Below are 25,537 nucleotides of genomic sequence, written 5' to 3'. Positions count from 1 at the left end.
AAGAGCGGACATGGGCTCGACTACAATACAACTTGTTTCTCTATGGGGCTATCCCTTTGAGGCTCAAAGGGATAGCCCTATAGAGAAAGAAGTTGTAAAAGTCTATGCTCAAATTGAGCTTAGACTTTTCTTTAAAAACCCATGTTTTGTGAGGTCCTAGCTTAAATAATAATAATAAATAATTACTCTCTGTAATGAAATAAAACTATGAAAACGGATTATATCGCGTATATTGAATTTATAATATATCCCGACGTTTCGAACCCTTTACAGCGTTTTTTATCGCGTATATATATATGTATCTTTACTTGAAAATAATTATAGTGTATAACTAGCCTTATGAACCGATTCTGCATGTACAACCAGCCTTAAAGTTTATAGTCTATGATTGTTCATTATTTCTAGTATGTGGGTATTTTTGCACTTTGTAATTTTTTCCTCAGTCACCCGTTGACCACGAACGCTGTAAAGGGTTCGAAACGTCGGGATGTATTATAAATTCAATATACGCGATATAATCCGTTTTCATAGTTTTATTTCATGAGTAACTATCGCGATAACCGAAGACAATATTACTCTCTGTAATGTTACGATTGCAATTGTAACCAACTACAAAATATTATACGGTGTGCAAAGACATACCTACATGAATTTTATATGATAATATAAACAATAATAGTTGCAGTAGTATGATGCACCCTAAACAGGTAGGTATTATTTGAGTAAAATAGGTATTAAATCATATGCTGCTGCTGTTCTTTATTACGTGTATGTCCTGTTTTTCTGTAAGAAATAATAGGCCGACTAATCGGCCTTTTTTGCCGACTAATGGGCCTTTTTTGCCGACTTATCACCGACTACAAATATGGCCGGATAAATAGTCTGCTTTCCCGACTAGTCGGTACATCCCTAATAAATACTCCATTGCAACAGTGTAGCAATATAGCGATGTCACGCTCACACACGTGCGGAATCGTATACATTTTAGATTTAATTTTTTATTAATTTATTCCAAAAAATACTTAGGACTAGGTTCACAATCTCGTCGCCAAACTACCGAGATAAATGTGAAGAGCTTGGTCTTCAAAAACTTACAAATACTATTTATTCCAGCTCCCGCGAACCGCCGCCAGCAAACCCGGACGTGTACGAGTTCGACGACCTCGAAGGCTCTCGGCCTCCCTCCGGCCTCCGTCGCCGCAACCAGCCCACCCCCGACCCCCCCGCGCAGAGCCCCGAAAGTATACAGTACATGGACATTCTCCCAACAAGCTCACAACTTGTCAAAATTAACACTAAAAAAGAAGAACTTGGGAACGTACTTAGTGCCAGTTTAGTGTGTAAGGACGACATATATAAGAAGCAGAGGAATTTAATTGATAACCTGGCTAATAGTCCAGCGCTGCTAAATAAGTTTTTTAACTGCCTACCGACGGAACTGCAGAATGAGCTTGGGAGTTTGGCCACGGAGGGGAATGGGCGGGAAGAAGCTTATTTGGCAGAAAAGGCGGGAACTGTCTTAGAGGCACCCACGTATCATCCCACGGCTGAGGAGTTTGAGGTATATGTTTGTGTTGCTCGTTTGTTCAAGGTTTTCTTGTAACTCGCTGTCATGATTACGTTCTACTGTCACTCTTTAAAGTCTGGCTGGCGGACGGGACAGAATAACGACAAGATAGGTGATCCAGCCTAATATCTCATTTATTAAATCGGATTAATCCGTTGACGGCCACAGACGCGAACGTTACAGTCTAACTACTAACCTTCTTTATTCCAATAAGGTTTAGGATAAGTTTCAACAGTTTATCTTCTCTTAGTTCCAATACTTAGTAAAGAAGTTGCAGGGTGGTTTTGACTGAAAGTAGTTTTAGAAATTAAATCTGTTTATTTTCGATCCTTCGTCTAATATATTACATTTTCTTAAGCTTCATTGAAATCATTAATATTTAAGATAATTTTAACTAAGAAGCGCAACTATATACCCTACATACGTACGAATATAGTTAGATGGGGTAAGAGAGACAGTTGTAGGTAATCCTCATACTGTTTCTCTTGCTCCGAACATAATCAACTATGTTCCTCTTCTTCTTCTTCTTCTTCTTCTTGTCAGCCGATAGACGTCCACTGCTGGACATAGGCCTCCCCCAAGGCTCGCCACTCCGACCGATCCTGTGCCGCTCGCATCCACCGAATTCCCGCGACCTTCACCAGGTCGTCGCTCCATCTCGTTGGAGGCCTACCGGCAGTTCGTCTTCCGGTACGCGGACGCCACTCCAGAACCTTCCGGCCCCACCGGCCATCAGTTCTGCGAGCAATGTGCCCCGCCCAATGTTCCTCTTACATATACTTAATGTTTATTATTATAAAATTATATTTTATATTTTTGTGCTTACTAACTTATTTATTATTTACAGGATCCGATACAGTACTACGACAAAATCGCTCCCGAGGCCTCAAAATACGGTCTCTGCAAAATAGTTCCCCCTGACAACTTCAAACCTACATGCATCATGAGCGACACGATCCGCTTCGCCGTCATATACCAGTACATCTCCAAGATGTACAGCCGCTGGGGGCCCGTGTCCAGGGAGCTGGCTGCCATCAAGGCGCACCTGCGGACCCAGAGCGTCGTGTTCGCGCGGTCTCCCCTAGTGAGTACACCCTCTACCGTGAGCGACATGATCACATACCAGTACATCTCCAAGATGTACAGCCGCTGGGGGCCCGTGTCCAGGGAGCTGGCTGCCATCAAGGCGCACCTGCGGACCCAGAGCGTCGTGTTCGCGCGGTCTCCCCTAGTGAGTACACCCTCTACCGTGAGCGACATGATCACATACCAGTACATCTCCAAGATGTACAGCCGCTGGGGGCCCGTGTCCAGGGAGCTGGCTGCCATCAAGGCGCACCTGCGGACCCAGAGCGTCGTGTTCGCGCGGTCTCCCCTAGTGAGTACACCCTCTACCGTGAGCGACATGATCACATACCAGTACATCTCCAAGATGTACAGCCGCTGGGGGCCCGTGTCCAGGGAGCTGGCTGCCATCAAGGCGCACCTGCGGACCCAGAGCGTCGTGTTCGCGCGGTCTCCCCTAGTGAGTACACCCTCTACCGTGAGCGACATGATCACATACCAGTACATCTCCAAGATGTACAGCCGCTGGGGGCCCGTGTCCAGGGAGCTGGCTGCCATCAAGGCGCACCTGCGGACCCAGAGCGTCGTGTTCGCGCGGTCTCCCCTAGTGAGTACACCCTCTACCGTGAGCGACATGATCACATACCAGTACATCTCCAAGATGTACAGCCGCTGGGGGCCCGTGTCCAGGGAGCTGGCTGCCATCAAGGCGCACCTGCGGACCCAGAGCGTCGTGTTCGCGCGGTCTCCCCTAGTGAGTACACCCTCTACCGTGAGCGACATGATCACATACCAGTACATCTCCAAGATGTACAGCCGCTGGGGGCCCGTGTCCAGGGAGCTGGCTGCCATCAAGGCGCACCTGCGGACCCAGAGCGTCGTGTTCGCGCGGTCTCCCCTAGTGAGTACACCCTCTACCGTGAGCGACATGATCACATACCAGTACATCTCCAAGATGTACAGCCGCTGGGGGCCCGTGTCCAGGGAGCTGGCTGCCATCAAGGCGCACCTGCGGACCCAGAGCGTCGTGTTCGCGCGGTCTCCCCTAGTGTGTACACCCCCTACCGTGAGCGACATGATCACATACCAGTACATCTCCAAGATGTACAACAGCCGCTGGGGCCCGTGTCCAGGGAGCTGGCTGCCATCAAGGCGCACCTGCGGACCCAGAGCGTCGTGTTCGCGCGGTCTCCCCTAGTGAGTACACCCTCTACCGTGAGCGACATGATCACATACCAGTACATCTCCAAGATGTACAGCCGCTGGGGGCCCGTGTCCAGGGAGCTGGCTGCCATCAAGGCGCACCTGCGGACCCAGAGCGTCGTGTTCGCGCGGTCTCCCCTAGTGAGTACACCCCCTACCGTGAGCGACATGATCACATACCAGTACATCTCCAAGATGTACAGCTGTGATGTCTGTGTGTTTGGCCTGTCTCATTAGATGCATAAGGGTTCATCCATTAATTACGTCACACGAATTTCGAGGTTTTTGACCCCTCCCCTCCTCCTTGTCACACTTGGTCATATTTGGCAAACCCCTCCCCCCTGGTGTGACGTCGCATTTTTTTCAATGAAATCGGCAAATCTAATTAAGTATTATTAATATATAATCAAAATATTTTTGACAAAATAAATATTAGTTATTTTATAACCCAAAGCTGATCATGAAAGAAAATTAAACGATTAAAAACGATAATCGTTCCAAAAACTTGTTATTTAACTGTACAGCGAATAAAATAATTTAAATTTAATAAGTTAAGTGAATTAATGGATGACCCCTAACCACAGGGCGGACACGCTATACATCAAAAATCACTTGCGTTTCTATGTGTGAACGGCACGTCTGTACACGCTTCATGCGTCATAGTGTAAGTTGCTTAAAAATAGTACTGAGCGGTCGGCGAACGGCCGTCAATCTGGTGTCGCGGGGCGAGGTAATTCGAGTCGGAGCGGGGCGGTGCGTGGCCGTTCTGTATGATAATACTATTACTTATTCTGTACCCTCTCTGTGTTCTTTTAGCTGGACGGCAGCGAAGTGAACCTTCCAAAGCTATACCACGCCGTTGAGCGTAACGGCGGCCTCAGCAACGTGATACAACGCAAGCGCTGGGGCCGTGTCGCTGACGAGATGAAGCTGACCAAGTTGCAGCATCCGGAGCGCAAGCTGGACCCCATATACATGCGATACCTGCTGCCCTACGCCACGCTGTCCGACCGTGAGTGTTCCCAAATAGGATAGACCGGTAATGTCATAGTAAATTTTGTAGCCACAGTAAATTCACTGCCATCTATCGACACACGATTAAAACTAAAAATAATTATATCAAAAAATGTATTTATACACGGTGTTTCTTGACCCACTGAAAACCTTAAAACAGTTTGTTCATGCATGACTTTACCTCAGCCTCAGACCAGGCGGAATTTGTTTTATTTGCCGACGATGGGTGTGTCATTGTCGCTGCTGAAACATACCTTCTATTAAAATCTAAACTACAAGAAGTAATGGATCAAATATCATCATGGTTTTCTGCTAATGGCTTGGTACTAAATGTGGAGAAAACACACATCATTCACTTCAGTCTGCGTTGCTCAAGTGATTACTCATTAAATATTATGTGCAATGACCAACCTGTGCCTCAAGTTGACCAGGTAAAATATTTAGGGCTAACCATTGATGCTGGATTGAAATGGGCACCCCATATTGACAACTTATGTCAAAGACTGTCCTCTGCTTGCTTTGCTCTTAGCAGACTGCGTCCATGTCTCAGTTCCACTAACGTAAAAAAGGCCTATTATGGTTATTTTAACTCTATTTTAATATATGGAATTGACCTTTGGGGCTCGGCTGCGGAACGCGAGAGAGTATTCAGGCTCCAAAAAAGAGCAGTGCGTATTATCGCCGGTGTGAGTTGGGATCATCCTGCAAAAGACCTGTTCAGGAATCACAAAATCTTAACATTACCCAGTCTTTATATCCTAGAACTGGCTAAGTACGTCAGAAAACACGTTCATCTCTTCCGTACCAACGCTGATACGCACGGCTCCATTACCCGACGGCGGCATGAGCTTAACTTACCTCAAACACGACTCGTTAAGGCTAAGAAAAATCCTAGTTACATTGGTACTAAGGTTTACAATGCAATCTCTCCGGAAATTAAACAGGCTTCAAGCTATAATTCATTTGTACGACAAATTAAAGCAAAACTTGAAATAGACGCTCTGTACTCGATTGATGAGTTTTTTTTAGTAAGTAGTATTCAATGATTAAATAATAAATGGACATGTAATATATAATATAAAAATATCTAATTTCGTAATATGTATAACTAACTGATAGCAAAATGTGTATTAATGTGTTAATAATAAAAAACTGTATATGTACCTTTGAAAAATTTGACGTGTAAAATGTATATTTTATCAATAAAATATTGAATTGAATTGAATTGAATTCATAATCGATAGGAGAATCGATCGCGCCAGGGCTCGGAACTGGTATTTTTTTAAAACCCCGAAATAGCCCAATATTTTGAATTTTTTTATGCTCATTACGTAGGACTGAATCATGTATTTAGGAAACAATTTTGCATTATTAAAACGTCCCATTAAAAATGAAATTATAAACAAAAGAACGAAAAAGAACGTAATAATACCGGTATTTTTGTATGGAGCAAATACCGGTTTCCGACCCCTGGTCGCGCTATGTTTTAATGGGGGTATTTTTTATTATTATTTTTTATTATTTTTACATGCCCATTCTACGGGTTTGTAATGCAACAATATCATCAATAACTAGCATTTGACACGTTATTTGTCAATGAGCAACACCCTTAACTGGTCATTTGGTAAACCTTATCTCGTTGTAGTAAGGTATGCAAATGGTCTGTTAACAGTGTTTACGATGGTAACTAGCAATTGTTTGATGTGACTAAAACGACGAAGCATCTTGTGTAGAATTACCAGTCGAATAGAATTGTTGAGAAAACCAAAGATAGATATCTCCGTAATAGATGTTTACAGTCTAAGGAAAAAACGTGCCTCGAAAATCAAGAAAATTTGATTCTCGTTCAGAGGGCGCCACTAGTTTTGGCCCACTGTCGTATAGATGGCGTTGACTGTTTCGTTTGTTATTTAACAATTTTAACGCATATCAGTGAAAGAACATGGGTCAAAATCATAAAAATAATTAATGTATTAAAAAAAAATCATTTATCTATATTTAAATACATTTTATCGTATTTTTATAAATCTTAATTTTTAGTTTTAAAGTGTGTCGACAGATGGCAGTGAATTTACTGGGGTTACAAAGTTTACTATGACAGTACCGCTCTAGTATAAGTTACTCTATGAGAAAACGAAACGACTAATATTTTTTTTTAATAGTTATCGGATTAAAGAATAAATACTCAAGATGAGTTCAAAATAATAAAAAAAACTGTTGAGGTGTCTCAGGATAACTTGTTAGATAATTTTCACAAAAGCATTTTTTCTGAGTAGCGAATTTTCAATTAGCGGTTTTTCAAGATCGCAAATTTATTTATTCGTCTTTTTTCATGTAGCGTTTTATAATGTTCACGTTTATTTGTTTCGCTTATTTTAATAGTAGATTATTTTATTATTCGTAACTATTATCAGTATAATATAGTGCTGTTTGTTAGATATTTTACTCGAAATAATTATTCTAACAAATCGTCACCCCTTAGTGTCCACGTTATTACACATTAGGTAGGTTAGGTTAGGTTCGTTGGTTATCTTCAGATGCCCGAAGGGCAGACCGCCTAGAATTAAGGGCCCCGCGAAGCGGGGCTCCGTCGACATAAGGCGTGGGTTGCCCAATGCTGCTGAAAATATATGCAACTGATGAAATAATCTACTGGGAAAATAAGCGAATAAAATAAACGCGAACATTTTAAATCGCTACATGAAAAAAGACAAATAAAGAAATTTGTGAAAATTATCTAACAAATCATATATTTAAAACGGAAACACAACTATTTTCAACTATTAGCAGTTTTAATCTCATTTTCCATTTACAGAGGAACGCCAAAGTATAATGGCGGAGGTGGAACAATGCTGGACTACCAAGTACCAGAAGATGCTGGAACGGGCCCGCAATCCCTTCCAGCGTCAGAACCGCATGCTGGGCACCGAGTGCGAGTCCGAATCTGACGACGAGGCCGACGACGGCAACACAGCCGGCGCGCTGCTCGAGGCCGAAGACTGCATAGTGCAAGGACGCACTATGAACCTGGTGACGTTCAAGAAGGTAAGGCTGAATCTGACGACGAAGTCTTATAATGGCGTCCGTAGCACGCGCTCAGTCTCAATGGCACACAATGGCCGACCGCTCGCACAAAAGGAACAATGGCTTTTGTTTAACAGATTAGTTTGAGAACATGCACACTATATGTGACGTTTTCAACCAAACCACCCGCCGACCCACCCACCGATTGCATTGTCGCTTGTCGATAAGGTTGATTTCTAATTGAAGCTATATGGAAATAGCGCCTTACTGACAAGCGACAATAAGTACCCTTTTGGTTAAGAATGGCACAAATATTGATTTAAACTAACACTATTTTCACTCATAAATTTTAAACTAACACGGGACGTAATCGTGTAAAAACTTACGTTTCTTTATGGCCTGACGTTTCGACACGTCACGTTCGAAACGTCAGGCCATAAAGAAACGTGTCCCGGATATGTCCTTAAATGGACCCGGGTATGTCCTTAAACTGCGTCCGGACCCGGATATGTCCTTAAACTACGTCCAAAAGAGAGGTATGGGCACTGTGAATGACATCTCGCTTTGTGTGGTAGGGCACAGGACAGCGGATGTCATTCCAGATCTAGAGCAGAGCCCAACTGGGGAGGTACCTCCACCTTACAGAAAACCGCAGCCAAATAACACTAGACCCTACTCATAGTGTTGTGTTCCTGCCGGTGAGTAAGGTTGCCAGAGCTCGAGGGAGAGGAGTGTTAGGGTCGGCAACGCGCATGTAATATCTCCGGTGTTGCAGGCGTACATAGGCTACGGTAACTGCTTACCATCAGGCGGGCCGTATGCTTGATTGCCACCGACGTATAAAAAAATAAAAATAAACGAAAGTTTTTACGCGATTAAGTCCAGTGTTAGTTTTAAAATTATGATGCAGACTATAATTTTAATAACAAAGATTCCGTGAGACACAGACATGTTAAACATATTAATAACGGGTCACTCGCGTATTTTAAGTCGAAAACGCTCATGTTTCACTCCGTACCGAGGAGCGTCATCAGGAGCGTAGCGAGAGCGGTCCGTCACCGTCGACGCAAGCTCCTGATGACGCTCCTTCGTTTTCGACTTAAAATACGTGAGTGATGTTTAATATGTAGACTATAATAGATTTTGTTCAGATATTTTTGGCCTTGGCCTTGTCCGTTACTATAAATCTGATGGCGAGGGTATAATAATAAATAAATAATAAATAAATATTATAGGACATTCTCTTACACAGATTGACCAAGTCCCACGGTAAGCCCAAGGAGGCTTGTGTTATGGGTACTCAGACAACGATATATACATGAATAAATAATATATAAATACTTAAATACATAGAAAACACCCATGACTCGGGAACAAATATATGTGCTCATCACACAAATAAATGCCCTTACCGGGATTCGAACCCAGGACCATCGGCTTCACAGGCAGGGTAACTACCCACTAGGCCAGACCGGTCGTCATATGATATGACGTCGGGTATGATAATGATTGTGTTGTTATTTCAGATCGCGACGTCCCTCATGGACGCCCACTTCGAGCCGTCAAAGCAGCCCCCGGGCGCCGTCGACGTCGAGAAGGCGTACTGGCGCGCCGTGCTGCTGGGCACCGAGCACATCGGTATAGTCTTTAGCTTTAAAGCTGGCCTCTCAGGGATATAACTGTATTTGACTGTATTTAAAATAAATTATTTTACACCTATTCAATAAATTTAACCACCAAAAGATTATAAACTGTAAGAGATCATACATTAAAGAAAAAAAAACCGGCCAAGTGCGAGTCAGACTTTTAGTATTTGTTGTTATAGCGGCAACAGAAATATATCATCTGTGAAAATTTCAACTGTCTAGCTATCACGGTTCATGAGATACAGCCTGGTGACAGACAGACAGACAGACGGATAGCGGAGTCTTAGGAATAGGGTCCCGTTTTTACCCTTTGGGTACGGAACCCTAAAAATAACCAAGTCCACCGGTGGCCGAGGCGGGAATCGAACCCGGGTCTTCAGCTTACGCGGCTAATGTCCTGACCACTTGACTTGGTCACTTTTTTAGGGTTCCGTACCAAAAGGGTAAAAACGGGACCCTATTACTAAGACTTGGCTGTCCGTCTATCCGTCTGTCTGTCTGTCACCAGGCTGTATCTCATGAACCGTGATAGCTAGTCAGTTGAAACTTTCACAGATGATGTATTTCTGTTGCCGATATAACAACAAATACTAAAAAGTACGGAACCATGTGTAAGACAAAGGTTGTTTCCCATATAGTTTTAAGTCATAATGTATTGCTTTGTCCACATTTTCTTTAGTCATAATTTGGTTTTTCTCAAAAACACGTAACTTTTCAGGATTGCCATAAAACAAACCTAACCTAACCTTATAGGATAACCCGAGGAAAATCCTGAAAAGTTAACGGTTTCAAAATGATGACTAATGATAATATGATAATCATTACATTACGACTTTCAATAATTATGTCAAACAACCCCATGTTTGAAATCAGGGCTATAACCGCGAAAATCGAAATTCGTCAATTGCGGGCATTTTTCTCTGTCACTCTAATTACGTCTTAATGAGAGTAAAAGAGAAAGATCCCCGCAATTTGCGAATTTCGATTTTCGCGGTAGGCCCCCAGACAGTCCTGTCAAACTATATGTAAATGTTTGTTTGTTCAGTGGCCAACACGGCGTCCATAGACACAGGAGAGGAGGGTTATGGCTTCCCGAAGGACCCGCAGGTCGAGTACGGCGACCATCCCTGGAATCTCAAGGTTGGTTATGTTACTGCTGCCACTTCCTGACCGATTTCGGCCACAGCGAGTAGGCAATATTTCATTCGTGTTATTAGCTTGTAGCTGATCCGCTCTCTAGTGCGCCCTTAGGTGGCTCAAGTACCCTATCTTCTTGCTTAATACTCGAGCGCATTTTGGGCACGTCAGCGCACCGCCTACATAGTTGTAGGCAAAGATAGATATAACTCCGTAATAGATGGATACAGTCTAAGGAAAAAACGTGCCTCGAAAATCAAGAAAATTTGATTCTCGTTCAGAGGGCGCTACTAGCTTTGGCCTACTGTCGTATGACGTTGACGGTTTCGTTTGTTATTTAACAATTTTAACGCATATCAGTGAAAGAAAATGGGTCAAAATCATAAAAATAATTAATGCAAATAAAAAAAAAATCATTTATCCATATTTAAATGCCTATATTTGTATTGTATGTTGCTTTATATTTTTCTACTTCTTTCCAATTTTTAGTGTATTTTCCTGATTCCTTTTTGTGTAATATACTATATGTTTATCTTATTAATTTTGTATGTATTTATATCCTTTATCTTTCTGGTACCTTGTTGTACATTTTGCTACATTTGTCACCCTCTTTTCACTTTCTCCTCTCATCTACTCAAAGGTTAACTGGAAGAGATCCCTCAAAGGGATAAGTTCGCCTTTGTACATTTTATTATTTGTACCATGTAATTTTTAATATGTATATTTGTACAATAAAGAGTTTACTACTACTTACTACTACTTAAATACATTTTATCGTATTTTTATAAATATTTATTTTTAGTTTTAAAGTGTCGACAGATGGCAGTGAATTTACTGGGGTTACAAAATTTACTATGACAGTACCGCTCTAGTATAAGTTACTCTATGGTTGTAGGGAATCGAGATTGGCGGGCGAGCCTTAAGCTCATCTCGTTTCCTGTCGAGCTCACTGCGGCGTTCAGTCTCGAAATCGGTGCCTCGATCGTGATTGAGGCACCGCCACTCGGGCCAATGCGCTGCTTTCCATAAATGTTGTAATGTTTTGACTATAGTCACATTAAGAGGCCGTAGTCTATTTTGGAGCAAAAATGTAATATTGATAGATTTAGTCGTTGAAATTATACACGTTTTGTTACGTAATATCTAAATAACAAGTATTGGTTTCTATTAGCACGTCTTCTCATCCTGCCTTTTAATTATGAGGTCGCGAGCGTGCGTCACCGGTAATATATGAAAAGAAAGGGCAGTTTTTAAAAATTCATCAAAAATTTATGGTGGTAAATTATAGAAATTGATGTATAAGAATAGTTTCAGCAAATGTTGTAGATTGTTTAAATATCAAAATTACGTTGAAATTAAGTCGATTTTCAGAGAAATTGTCACTTGTTTTGAAGTAATTTCTGGAGAAAATTGATTTCGTCTAACTTTCATTTACACTACTTCAAAGTCATAATAATAAAAATGTAGTCTGATAAACGTCAAGTACAGGATATGTGTAATACAAAATTACCATGTTTAGCAGTCCAAACTTTACGAAATTTACAAATAAGAGCGACAAAATCAGTGCTTTACGCGCGTTTACCTAAACGTCCATCAGAAAAACAAACATTACTAATTTAGTAAGTCTGTTTTCAAAAAAATTATCTAATAAAAGGTAAGTTAACAAGACGTGCTAATAGAAACCAGTACTTTTTATTTGCATTAGGTAACAAAAGGTGTAAAATTTCACGGACTAAATCTATCAATTTTACATTTTTGCGACTAAAATCGACACCGGCCTCTTAAACCAATAGATAGGTAGGATCGGTCCGTTAGGTTCATAGACATAGTATTAAATAAATACAAGTAGTTATAGACGCGCTACCGAGCGTCCGGGGATATGAGAAAGAATATTCATATAAAATTTGGGCAGCATAGGCTCTTTCACTTTTATAAATTTCAGTATTTCGCCATCGCCTCCTACCTATGATGCCACCTGGTCGGTGATAAGGACAAAGCATGGCACTATTTTCTCTTTCCTCTTATAGGAATCGCAATAAGAATCAATGGCAGCACATTTGTACTTTTAATATCTCATAAAATATAAAATAAGTACCTACCTGTTGTTTTTCTTTATTCAAAGTGAAAAGTAGTGTATAACTCGGTAATAAAACCCATTTTCGCCGTTCCGGCCCGGGTAGCTACTCGTATATGCGCACCTCGCCTAAAATGGATAGTTTTATTCCCTAGTCATACAATTCATTTCATTTCATTTATTTAATATGTAATATTAGCACTAACAGATAAACCTTACATGCTAACATTGAAATTACATTTATCCATACTAATATTATAAATGCGAAAGTCTGTCTGTCTGTCTGTCTGTTCCCTCTTCACGCTTAAACCGCTGAATCGATTGAGATGAAATTTGGCATAGAGATAGGTTGAGTCCCTGAGAAGGACATAGGATAGTTTTTATCCCGAAAATCATCCCTTAAGAAAGTAAAAAGCGGGGTGGAATTGAGATAATTAATGAAGTGTCTGCTAATTTGTGTGCATAATATGCTCAAATTGAATAATTGCTATAAGATTTTCTCCAGGCGCTATTCTAGCTGGGGTTACTAAGTCCACGCAGACGAAGTCGCCGGCAAAAGCTAGTATTTATATAAAGACTACAGTGACGAATCTAACAAACATTGGCGAAAACTGCACCGGTCCGAGAACGGCCATCTTTAGTGCATAAGTTTGTAAATGTTTTATTTCATTGTTTTAGGTTGTAAGTTTTAGTATTTTGTACTGTATTTTTTTGTTTATTTTTACACCTTTATATCATCATCTTCATCGCGTTATCCCGGCATTTTGCCACGGCTCATGGGAGCCTGGGGTCCGCTAGTTTTTACGAAAGCGATTGCCATCTGACCTTCCAACCCAGAGGGGGAAACTAGGCCTTGTTAGGATTAGTCCGGTTTCCTCACGATGTTTTCCTTCACCGAAAAGCGACTGGTATAAATATCAAATGATATTTCGTACATAAGTTCCGAAAAATTGGCATTTGTACACCTTTATATTAGATTGTAAAAATTAGGTTTCTTGCCTGCCAAATAAAGAATTTATTTATTTATTATTTATTATTACAATCTACAATCTACTATTGTAAGTCAGCATTCGAACTTCCTACCTCCGTTCCGCAGGTGCTAGCGCGGAACCTGAACAACGTGCTCCGCTACCTCGGCCCAGTGCTGGGAGTGACCGTGCCCACCCTCCACCTCAACATGTTGTTCAGCACGTCGTGCTGGCACCGCGACCCCCACGGCCTGCCCTGGACCGAGTACATGCACAGCGGCGCCGAGAAGATATGGTGAGGGCACTACCGCAGGGCGGACACGCCATACATCAATAACCGGCCAAGTGCGAGTCGGACTCGCGCACGAAGGGTTCCGTACCATTACGGGAAAAAAACAGCAAAAAAATCACGTTTGTTGTATGGGAGCCCCATTTAAATATTTATATTATTCTGGTTTTAGTATTTGTTGTTATAGCGGCAACAGAAATACATCGTCTGTGAAAATTTCAACTGTCTAGCTATCACGGTTCATGAGATACAGCCTGGTGACAGACAGACGGACAGCGGAGTCTTAGTAATAGGTTCCTGTTTTTCACCCTGTCACCCTGTATACAAGTAGTTATAGACGTGCCACCGAGTTAGAGAGTTCAACAAACACATTACATTACAGCCCAAAACAATATGGTAATTCCTAGGTACAACGTGCGTTAGTTCGTTTTTTAGCATTTAGAAAAAACCGGACAAGTGCGAGTCGGACTCGTCCACCGAGGGTTCCGCACTTTTTAGTATTTGTTGTTATAGCGGCAACAGAAATACATCATCTGTTAAACTGTCTAGCTATCACGGTTCATGAGATACGGCCTGGTGACAGACAGACGGACAGTGGAGTCTTAGTAATAGGGTCCAATTTTTACCAAAGGGTAAAAATCAATATTACTATATGAAAGCAAAAGAATGTAAGTAAATAATTGATTGTATACGGTTTATAATTGTTATATATTTGCAGTAACTTATTTTTTAAAAGTGTTTTTAGGGTTCCGTAACCAAAGGGTAAAAACGGGACCCTATTACTAAGATTTCGCTGTCTGTCTGTCACCAGGCTGTATCTCATGAACCGTGATAGCTAGACAGTCGAAATTTTCACAGATGATGTATTTCTGTTGCCGCTGTAACAACAAATACTAAAAAGTACGGAACCCTCGGTGGGCGTCCCGATTCGCACTTAGCCGGTTTTTTAATCAAAAGTCACGTCAAAATCGCTTACCTTCTTTCTACCCCAAAAAAAACGACTATAGTAAAAGGGCCGCCACAATAGATCACTACAGGTCGATATGGCACTCAAAAAGGCCAATAATTCAATATTAATGGCCTTATTCCAGGTACGGCATCCCTCGCGACGAAAGCACAAATTTCAGACGAGCAGTCGAAACCCTTTGCCCCGCCTACTGCCAAAACAAATCCATCTGGCTCGCCTCCGAGATCACCATGGTCCCACCCAACATCCTCAGCGAGCACGGAGTGAAGCTGTCAAGGCTGCTGCAGCGGCCCGGGGAATATGTCCTGGTGTTCCCTGAGGCCCATTCGTGCTCGATAACAACCGGATTTGGGATATCGGAGAGCGTCTACTTTGCTTCAAACGCTTGGCTGGCGGATGTGTACAAACTATTCCAGGTGAGTCTTTTTTATTCGTTGCTAATTTAGGTACTATTAAGCACCAATGGTCCCAACGTTAGGGAACTGGAAGCTGTCAAGACTGCTGCAGTGGCGATATTCCTGGCCAAATTTCATAGTTCTGACGGACAATAAAGTGATCCTAAGGGTAAGGGTTCCGTCTTTTACTTTTTCAAACAAACATCAAACATTTATTCAGCAAATAGGCCACAGGGGCACTTTTACATGTCAATTTTTACAAACAATAAAATTAACCCAATATTACAAAAAAAAAACAATTACATAAATATAAATGTTAAATTATACAAAAAAAGCTAATAAAAAAATATACAAACAACAGAAGTACTAACATTGTTTAGAGATGTAAAAGTCTCTAGGTGTCAGAGATAAAATGTATATAATAATAAAAAAGATCATCAAATTATCCAGAGATGTAAAGGGTCTCCAAGACTTGAATTGTTATATAATTAATAAAAGACAAGATATTAAATCAGACAAACAGACAAGAACCGAATGAAGTGCCTCACGTTAATGCCACTAAAAAGTAAAGTTACTTTTTACGTACGGAATCCTAAAACGACAAATAAAACTCATATAACGGAGGAGGTCTTTAGGTGAGCATGCCTTATTGAAATTTCATTGTGCTGTATTTTTTCTTCGTGTATCTTCTTTAGTTAATTTCGAATTATAAGTTTACTAAAGCTTTGGCGTTAAAATTTAGGTATCGTGCAATAGTGCTAACCACCAATGGGGTTAGCAACTGTCAAAGGTTTGCAGAGATGGCGCCATCATAGCTTGCCCCGTTTTTTATGAGATTTGGATTAAAGGGCTGGCATCGGGCATTTAAAAAACAAAAATTTGACACAATTCTAGGGTGTGACAGGGCAAGCTATGCTGGCGCCATCTGCTAATTATTTCGACCGTCCAACCCCATTGTTTTTGTAAATATGTAGCTACTGGTGAGAACCTGTAATTGGCTTTTTGTATCATATTCATAAAAACTATAGACATGTTAACAGCTGTTGATATTAGTTTACTATCATGTCACTACCTGTGAGTTCCTATAATTGGCTTCCTGTATCAACTATAATTTTTATGTTAATGTCACAGCTGTTGGATCTCCAAATAAATAAAATAAATAATGCCAACAGGAGCTGCGTAACAGCTGCGAACCGACCATGTTCTCCCTGGAGCAGCTCCTCCTCAACGGCAGCGCCGACCCCTCGGCCCCCTACCAGGTGTGCTCCGTGCTGGCCACGCTCCTCAACGCCGAGCTGGAGCACCGGCGCGCCCTCGAGCAGAAGGGGCTCAAGGTAACACGGCCATGTTCCCCCTACAGCCCCTCACGTCTCCTCGGCCCCCTACAGCCCCTCACTGCTCCTCGGCCCCCTACAGCTCCTCACTGCTCCTCGGCCCCCTACAGCCCCTCACTGCTCCTCGGCCCCCTACAGCCCCTCACGGCTTCTCGGCCCTCTACCAAGTGTACTCCGTGCTGGCTAATACGCTCCTCAACGCCGAGCTGAAGCAATAATCATCGCCATCGCTGCAAAGTTTGGCGCGAACCGTGGGTCGATGTTATGGGACCTAATTGGTTGTTATTATCACTGTTCTTTTAAGGGGCTACCTGAGGTTTTCATCGATTTTTGACAAGTTTTGAATCGTATCTCCTACTTTTGCACTACATATAGAATTATAAGACAAGCGGCTATCGGTTCTTGAATCTTTTATCTCCATTTTTGTCTACCGGATTGTGAAAAAAATGAATACTTATTTATTTATGATTGTTTTAAACATTGTCTAAAAAAACACTTTTTTCGTATCTCGATTGCTGTGAAAGATCGTACTTATACGAAATCTACATATTTGGGTTCGTCTTAGACGTCTCTAAAAATTTGTCTAAGGTTTTAATTTTAAACTAATTAACACAAAAGTTATGGCCAGAAATCCAGTTTTTTGGCCTAAAATTGTTCAACTATGATGCCAAATATTTCGAAAACAATGAACTTTGCACTAAATATGGGATACTATATTGCTAAAATCCATTGCTGTTGATATGATAAGCTACGTACTAAGTAAATAAAATTGCGGTTTACGATTTATGACGTATTAAAAAAAAAACTACTTACTAGATCTCGTTCAAACCAATTTTCGGTGGAAGATTGTATGATAAAATGTACATCATATATTTTTTCCAGTTTTATTATTCTCTTATTTTAGAAGTTACGGGGGGGGGGGGGGGGACACATTTTACCACTTTGCAAGTGTCTCTCGCGCAAACTATTCAGTTTAGAAAAATAATGATATTGTCTTCGGTTACCGCGATAGTTACTCATGAAATAAAACTATGAAAACGGATTATATCGCGTATATTGAATTTATAATCATTGGGATGAATTATAAATTCAATATACGCGATATAATCCGTTTTCATAGTTTTATTTCAAAATAATGATATTCGAAAAAGGTTTGAAGTTTGAAATTTGAAGACCTATCCATAGATACCCCACACGTATGGGTTTGGTGAAAAAATTTTTTTTGAGTTTCAGTTCTAAGTATGGGAAGCCCCAAATTGGCTGTGACATACGGACGGATAGACAGACAGATAGACATGACGAATCCATAAGGGTTCCGTGTTTTGCCATTTGGCTACGGAACCCTAAAAAATGGGGTATAGTATTAGGACCGTGGGCTGGTAGAGGGTAATTTTTGACAATTTTGCAGGTGACAAAACTTCCGTGAGACACGGACATATTAAACATTAGTACGGGTAGTAACGGGGTCGGGGTAAATACGTGAGTGACCCGTTACTAATATCATAGAGTAACTTATACTAGAGCGGTACTGTCATAGTATTTTGTAACCACAGTAAATTCACTGCCATCTGTCGACACACTTTAAAACTAAAAATGAAGATTTATAAAAATACGATAAAATGTATTTAAATATGGATAAATGTTTTTTTTTATTTGCATTAATTATTTTTATGATTTTGACCCATGTTCTTTTACTGATATGCGTTAAAATTGTTAAATAACAAACGAAACCGTCAACGCCATCTATACGACAGTAGGCCAAAGCTAGTAGCGCCCTCTGAACGAGAATAGAAATTATCTTGATTTTCGAGGCACGTTTTTTCCTTAGACTGTATCCATCTATTACGGAGTTATATTTATCTTTGCTAATATGTTTAATTTTGCAGGTGCAAGAGCGTCCCCAGTCGTCGTCGGCGCCGCTCAACACGTCGTATTTCCGCGCGTGGAACACTCGCGACCAAGACGAGTGCGAGTATTGCCGCTCCACCCTCTTCCTCTCCAAGGTCAGACATTCATTCTATCTTTATTTATTGATACTAGCTTTTGTCCGCGACTTCGTCTGCGCGGACTTAGTAACAGCAGCTAAAGTAAGTATAGCGCCTGGAAAAATTCTCATAGCAATCATTCAATTTGAGGCACTTCATTAATTATCTCAATTCAACCCCGCTTTTTACTTTCTTAAGGGATGATTTTCGGGATAAAAACTATCCTATGACCTTCTCAGGTACTCAACTTATCTCTATGCCAAATTTCATCTAAATCGGTTCAGTGGTTTAAGCCTGAAGAGGTAACACACAGACAGAAAGACAGACAGACAGACTTTCGCATTTATAATATTAAGTATGGATTATTGATGTCAAAGGCGTTTTGTAATAACCCGCAGTTTACAAACGACGCCGTCATTTTATAAACGCGAAGCGATTTGCAGATTGCCGAAGGAAATGTGTTAGGGCGCTTAATAGTGTCAACGTCAAATGTTGGGGTCTCGTTAGGGTGACCATGGCTTTAAAAAAAAACTTAAAACTTGACAACGGGCGGTTTGCCCTTCGGGCATCTGAAGCAGGGATGTTGCGGATGCCGATTTTTTGACATCTGCGGATGCGGATGCGGATTTTTAAAGGCTGGAAAAGGATGTCGAGATTAGGCACATAAAAAACGTCAAATATTACTCTTTAGTATTTTTTATTTAAAAAAAAAACGAAACTTTTAGTAGTCCGTCATAGGCTAAAGTGCTTGATCGACAAATCACAAAAACGAAACGAGATTCCTATTGGATTATTTTAAACCGGGTCACTCACGTATTATTAAGTCGAATAGCTCGACATGTGTGTGGGCGGGCCGGGCGAGTCGGGGCTTTGGCCCGCAGTACACGCCGCGCTAGAGATGGGCGAAATGTGTCAGTAAAAAGAAAAGAGTGATATATATCTTTCTCTCACTGGGATATATATCACTCTTTTATATCTTTATATCCGTATGCGTCACTGCTCCCGCTCGCAACTGTATCGGCACTTGCTCACTTTACGTCATGTTATGACTGTTATGAGTGAGAGAGAGGACACTAGAGTAGTTATTATACCGTGGCGAGATTGTTTCTTTCATTTTGTACCTATATATTGGATGTCTTGGATGATTGTATCATGATGGATATAGATCGATTCATTCACGAAGGCGCTTGCTTTGGTTCGTATTGTCATGCTCATGCTATTACTTTAGGTTTGACAAATCTGCGCGTCGTGAATTGCTCTATCTATAACCTTGACCTTGCATTTAAAAATGAATATATTGACGTTATTGAATTTTAATATTTTTGCGTAATAAAATACCTTATTGCGGTTTGTTTACATTTTATTAAATACCTAAAGGAATACACTCAAGTCCCGTCGAAACGAACGAGGTCAAAGCGAAGCGAACGATTTGCAAAATTTTGGAAATCGCAAATACGTTTTGTGTAAATCCTTAAACTTACCAAAATATGACCTAAATTAGTTTGCATATGCATAGTTTAATTCTAACTTTGTAGGAACAAAACGCAGCTAGTGTATAATAACAACGAAAATAATCATGCTAGGTCCAAACAACTAAGCTTTAAAACTTTAAGCAATAGAACTCAATTTGACTCATCACATCATTGCATTGTACTTCGGTTGATCGACGGCGCGGCGTCGACGCGCGGCCGAGACAAAGAGACAATAGACATCGCTTATCTTATCTATCTATTCACTTTAGTAAATCCTTGCCGCGGGTGCGACGGTGCGAGTGTACGGATATATTGGGATATACTGATATATTCGGATTCGTAAAGACAAGAAGAGTGATTCATGAAAAGAGAAAGATATATATCCTTTATATCTATATCCCCTGAGCTACCCATCTCTACGCCGCGCCCTCGACCAGTGAAGACGTGTCGTGTCTCCGTGAAGACGGTCCTCGTAAATTGGACCGAAACATGTCGAGCTATTCGACTTAATAATACGTGAGTGACACGGCTTAAAATAATCTAATATGTTTGAGTCTCACGGGAGTTTTATAGTTGAGATTCCTATTGGCTAATGACGAAATTGCCTAGCACTTACGCCGCCGCTAAGACGTTCCTGTACCTACCTGTTCCACATCCGCATCCGCATTAAGCTCCGCATCGATTTTATGCGGATGCGGATGTTGAAAATAATGCGGAAGTTCCGCGGTTGCGGATGCGGATGCGAATATTCGCAACATCCCTGATCTGAAGCTATCTAACAAACAAAAGCTACCTAAAAGTGTAGGTAGGTAAGTAGGTTAGTGTTTTCACGGACGTCATAAATCAATAGGTGGATAGGTTACGTTCGTTAGGTAGCTTCAAATGTCCGAAGAAAAATTCATGCATGGAGCTAATTATCAAGTTTTTGTAGACTTTAATACACATCTTTAAAATACAATATAGAATAACTGGTATATCTTTGTGGTAACAATTTACTGGTTCGTTGTGTTTTTTTCGAACTGAGTTTAGTTAAATATATAGGTAGGTAATAACTTGTTTTTGGATTAGTAGTAAAAATAAAGTTTATTTCGCGTTGTGTGCTTAAAGAGTTAAAAAAAATAGCATTTTGGTTTTTAAATGTTACGGATATTTAGTTAAGTTGGTAGTTACAAAACATAAGTTTTAGTATTTATTTATTTTTAAATTTTAGTTAAGAGCTTTGTAAGCGAGTACGCATGCACTCGCTATACTTACAGATTATTTATATATATTCAGTTCTGCTGTAGTTAAGTTTCTCTAAAATAAATATATTATAGGGACATTCTTACACAAATTGACTAAGTCTCACGGTAAGCTCAATAAGGCTTGTGTTGTGGGTAATCAGACAATGATATATATAATATACAAATACTTAAATACATAGAAAACATCCATGACTCAGGAACAAATATCTGTGCTCAACGCACAAATAAATGCCGGGATTCGAACCCAGGACCATCGGCTTCATAGGCAGGGTCACTACCCACTAGGCCAGACCGGTCGTCAAAGTTAGATGTATAATTCGTCTCTGAAGTGAAATGTATAATTTGTTTGAGAAAATAAAGTTCTATAAACGTAAGTTATTTGACAGGTGACCGGGCTCACGGGCCGCAAGTCGGCCGTGTGCCCCGAGCACGCGCTCCGCCTGCTCGAGACCAAACGGCACAAGAACGTCGATCTGCACACGCTCGAGTTCCTCTCGTCGTTCACGACGCACGCGCTCGAGGAGATGCTCGAGCGGCTCGAGTCGCGCACCGCCGGCGAGCAGAGCGCGCAACCCGACCCCGAGTAATAGTAATAATAGGTGAGTTGTCTAACCTCTTCAACCTACATAATATGGATAAAACTGACAGCCCCATGTGCAGAGCGTGCAGGAAAGAAGAAACAACAATACATATTCTCCTAGACTGTAAACAGGTAGAAGTATATAGGAGCAAATACCTAGGGAATCCATGCACACTAAAGGAGGCAACTAGCAACCTGAAGACCTTGCTAGGCTTCGTGGAGGAGCTGGGGTGGTTAGAGTAGCGCTACCTCGTTTCACGCAAAATAGGCGCATTGGATGTCGAGTTGCGGAAAATGCCCAGCAAAACTAACTAACTAACCTCTTCAATCCCAAAAGCCTTTATAAAGGACAAATAAGTCTAGTGAAACTAACCGTGAATCATTGAACACATATTTAAATCGTGTCTATCGCGAATTTATTCTGTTACCTTCATTTACCGACGTTTCGATACAGGTTTCACTGGTTTTAAATGTGATTTAAATTAATATTAAATTACTGTCATAGTAAATTTTGTAACCACAGTAAATTCACTGCCATCTATCGACAAACTTTAAAACTAAAAATGAAGATTTATAAAAATACGATAAAATGTATTTAAATTATAGATAAATGATTTTTTTTTAAATTTGCATTAATTATTTTTATACGATTTTGAACCATGTTCTTTCACTGATACGCGTTAAAATTGTTAAATAACAAACGAAACCGTCAACGCCCTCTATACGAGTGTAGGCAAAAGGTAGTGGCGCCATCTGATCGAGAATAAAATTTTCTTGATTTTCGAGTCACGTTTTTTCCTTACTGTATCCATCTATTACGGAGTTATATCTATCTTTGATTATTACCTTACAGACGCAACCACAGCGCGTTCACTCGATCGCCTCGGGGTCAGACCGCACCTGCTCACAAAGGGCCGACAGCGTTCAACCGACGCTGTCCCACGCCACGCATTTAATATTTATTTACGATACAAGTGCGGAAGAGAGGAAATTCGAAACGAGTGGCGATAAATTAAAACACGACCGCAGGGAGTGTTTTAAATCGACACGATTTGCGAATTACCTATTCGCACGTGTATCGTACAACGTTTTACAGTACATATGGCCCTTTAAACTTTCGACATATGCACGAAAAGTGCTCTTTTCCGCACTAGTGCGAGAAAGTAGCACCATATGTACTGTAAAGTCTATTCTTAGACTAAAATAACATTTCATGTGTTGATAGTTTTGTACGTCTTATAAATAGTGATGTGCTAAAACCGGTACTAACCGAAAATAAACTATTGGGAGGTACTTATATTTGTGGATGAAGTGTTTGTAACACAATGAATGGGTAATCCGTGACGTGCTACAAGGGGACACTAGGAGAGGTATTAAAAAGGGTGAAAAAGTGTAAGTAAAAATGTGAGGTGAGGGCTTCTTAAGGGGTGAGTTCTGGAATAAAAAGTATCCTATGTCCTTCCCCGGGACTTAAACTACCCCGTTACCAAATTTCAATTAAATCAGTTCAGCTGTTTAAGCGTGAAGAGGTTACAGTTAGACAGACAGACAGACACACTTTCGCATTTATAATATTAAGTATGGATTTCCTATTATGTAACAAGTAGATTTCATTTCTTGTTTATTTTGAATCTAAAATTAATTTAATATTTATCGGTTATTCACAAACCGAAATCAAAGATCAGCAGTGTTTGTTTTAAGCTGGTATCATTATTTCTACGTTTGACATTTGTGGTTGTCATTTTAGTCTACGCAATTAAAGAATAGGACTTCCGGTTCAAACGCCATTTTGATAGTAGCCTCGTGATTAATTCCTTTGTTTTTTGCTCATTAATATTGTTTAAAGTGTAATATCGATAGCTTTATTATACAGTAATCTAATGTGGTAGTGTGCAGTGAATGGAGAATTAATCTCAAAGCGTGTTCAACCACCATTTTGGAGTCAACGGCCGGTAGTCCACGTGCTTCTCGTAAAATCCAGCTATCGGTTTTACGAGACAACTACAACAACCTACGAACAGCGTCGTGCTCTAAGAGCATTTATTATGTTCCTACCCTTTTACGTGACATTGGCTACGGGCAACACCGCCCTCAAGTACATCAAGAAAAGAAAGAATTAAAGAATAGACTTTAGTCCCGGTTGCTAGACGATCCCGCCATGCGGGACGACATGTGACGTTTTCAACCAAAAGGTACCACATTGTCGCTTGTCGATAAGGTTGATTTCTAATTGAAGCTATATGGAAATAGCGTCTTACTGACAAGCGACAATAAGTACCCTTTTGGTTGAAAATGGCACATATGTCGTCAGCTGACCAAAATTACGTTGACAATTATTTTTTTACGTACTTTTAATGCGTTTTTTTTAAGTTAAAACTCATTTAGATGATAATGTTAATAATTTTTAAACTAACACGGGACGTAATCGCGTAAAAACTTACGTTTATTTATGGCCTGACGTTTCGAACGTGACGTTACGTTCGTGGTCACAGGCAGACAGGGTGTTAGTTTTAAAATTATGAGTGAAAATAGTGTTAGTTTAAATCAGTATAATGTTAATGTTTAAAAAACCCACCACCATTAATATTTAAAAAAAGTTGTTGTAATTGCAAACACTGCAACTTTAGGATAACTAGGTTTAGATATTTCTCAAAATATGGTCAAAGACTGAATAAAAAAAATTAGATTTAAGATAGCATTCGGCCATTTAATAGAATGGTCATTTTTTAGGGTTCCGTACCCAAAGGGTAAAAACGGGACCCTATTACTAAGACTCCGCTGTCTGTCTGTCTGTCCGTCTGTCTGTCACCAGGCTGTATCTCATGAACCGTGAGACATGAAGACATGAGACAGATGAAATTTTCACAGACGATGTATTTCTGTTGCCGCTATAACAACAAATACTAAAAAATACGGAATACTCGGTGCGCGAGTCCGACTCGCACTTGGCCGGTTTTTTATTTTCTGTAAACTGTTTATTAGGGATGTACCTAGTTGTCGCCGACTAGTCGGGAAAGCCGGTTATCCGGCCACATTTGTAGTCGGCGATTAGTTGGCGTATTATTAGTTACAGAAAAATCCGGCCCAGTGCGAGTCGGACTCGCGCACGAAGGGTTCCGTACCATTACGCAAAAAATGGTAAAAAAAATCACGTTTGCTGTATGGAAGCCCCCCTTAAATATTTATTTTATTCTGTTTTTAGTATTTGTTGTTATAGCGGCAACAGGAATATATCATCTGTGAAAATTTCAACTGTCTAGCTATCACGGTTCATACAGCCTCCCGTTTTTACCCTTTGGGTACGGAACCCTAAAAATGAAATAAACAGCAAATATTTATCAAACGTTCAACCCTTTATAGGGCAGCGGTCTCAAAAATCTTTTTGTATTTTTTTCTTGTGATTGGCGATGAGGCTTGAATTGAGGATTTTTTTCAGTCTTGCCCATTAACCCATCTTACTCGAATATTAAAATTCATACTGTATACTTATTAAGGGTGCATACGAATATTTTTGTTCATTGTAGATAGAGTTCATGAACTTAAAACTACAACGGCAAAAACATGAACCAGGGA

The 25,537-nt window shown here is 40.5% G+C and overlaps 1 protein-coding gene across 1 annotated transcript in view; it reads left to right on the top strand.

Moving 5' to 3' along the window:
* LOC134755052 (uncharacterized) overlaps window positions 1-25,335 on the top strand; it is a 113,070-nt gene extending 87,735 nt beyond the window's left edge. Inside the window, exons 19-31 of the mRNA XM_063691530.1 lie at window positions 1,114-1,561; window positions 2,415-3,698; window positions 3,746-3,976; window positions 4,652-4,847; window positions 7,665-7,894; window positions 9,400-9,511; window positions 10,565-10,659; window positions 13,827-13,993; window positions 15,079-15,370; window positions 16,522-16,683; window positions 18,570-18,686; window positions 21,771-21,983; window positions 22,818-25,335. Of these exons, the coding sequence (XP_063547600.1) occupies window positions 1,114-1,561; window positions 2,415-3,698; window positions 3,746-3,976; window positions 4,652-4,847; window positions 7,665-7,894; window positions 9,400-9,511; window positions 10,565-10,659; window positions 13,827-13,993; window positions 15,079-15,370; window positions 16,522-16,683; window positions 18,570-18,686; window positions 21,771-21,971 (3,535 nt within the window). The 3' untranslated portion in view covers window positions 21,972-21,983; window positions 22,818-25,335. The remainder of the gene's footprint in view (window positions 1-1,113; window positions 1,562-2,414; window positions 3,699-3,745; window positions 3,977-4,651; window positions 4,848-7,664; window positions 7,895-9,399; window positions 9,512-10,564; window positions 10,660-13,826; window positions 13,994-15,078; window positions 15,371-16,521; window positions 16,684-18,569; window positions 18,687-21,770; window positions 21,984-22,817) is intronic.
* The last annotated feature ends 202 nt before the right edge of the window (window positions 25,336-25,537 follow it).

The sequence above is a fragment of the Cydia strobilella genome, chromosome Z (assembly GCF_947568885.1).
Source record: "Cydia strobilella chromosome Z, ilCydStro3.1, whole genome shotgun sequence".
NCBI lineage: Eukaryota > Metazoa > Arthropoda > Insecta > Lepidoptera > Tortricidae > Cydia > Cydia strobilella.
This window is presented reverse-complemented; position numbering and strand designations above follow the sequence as displayed.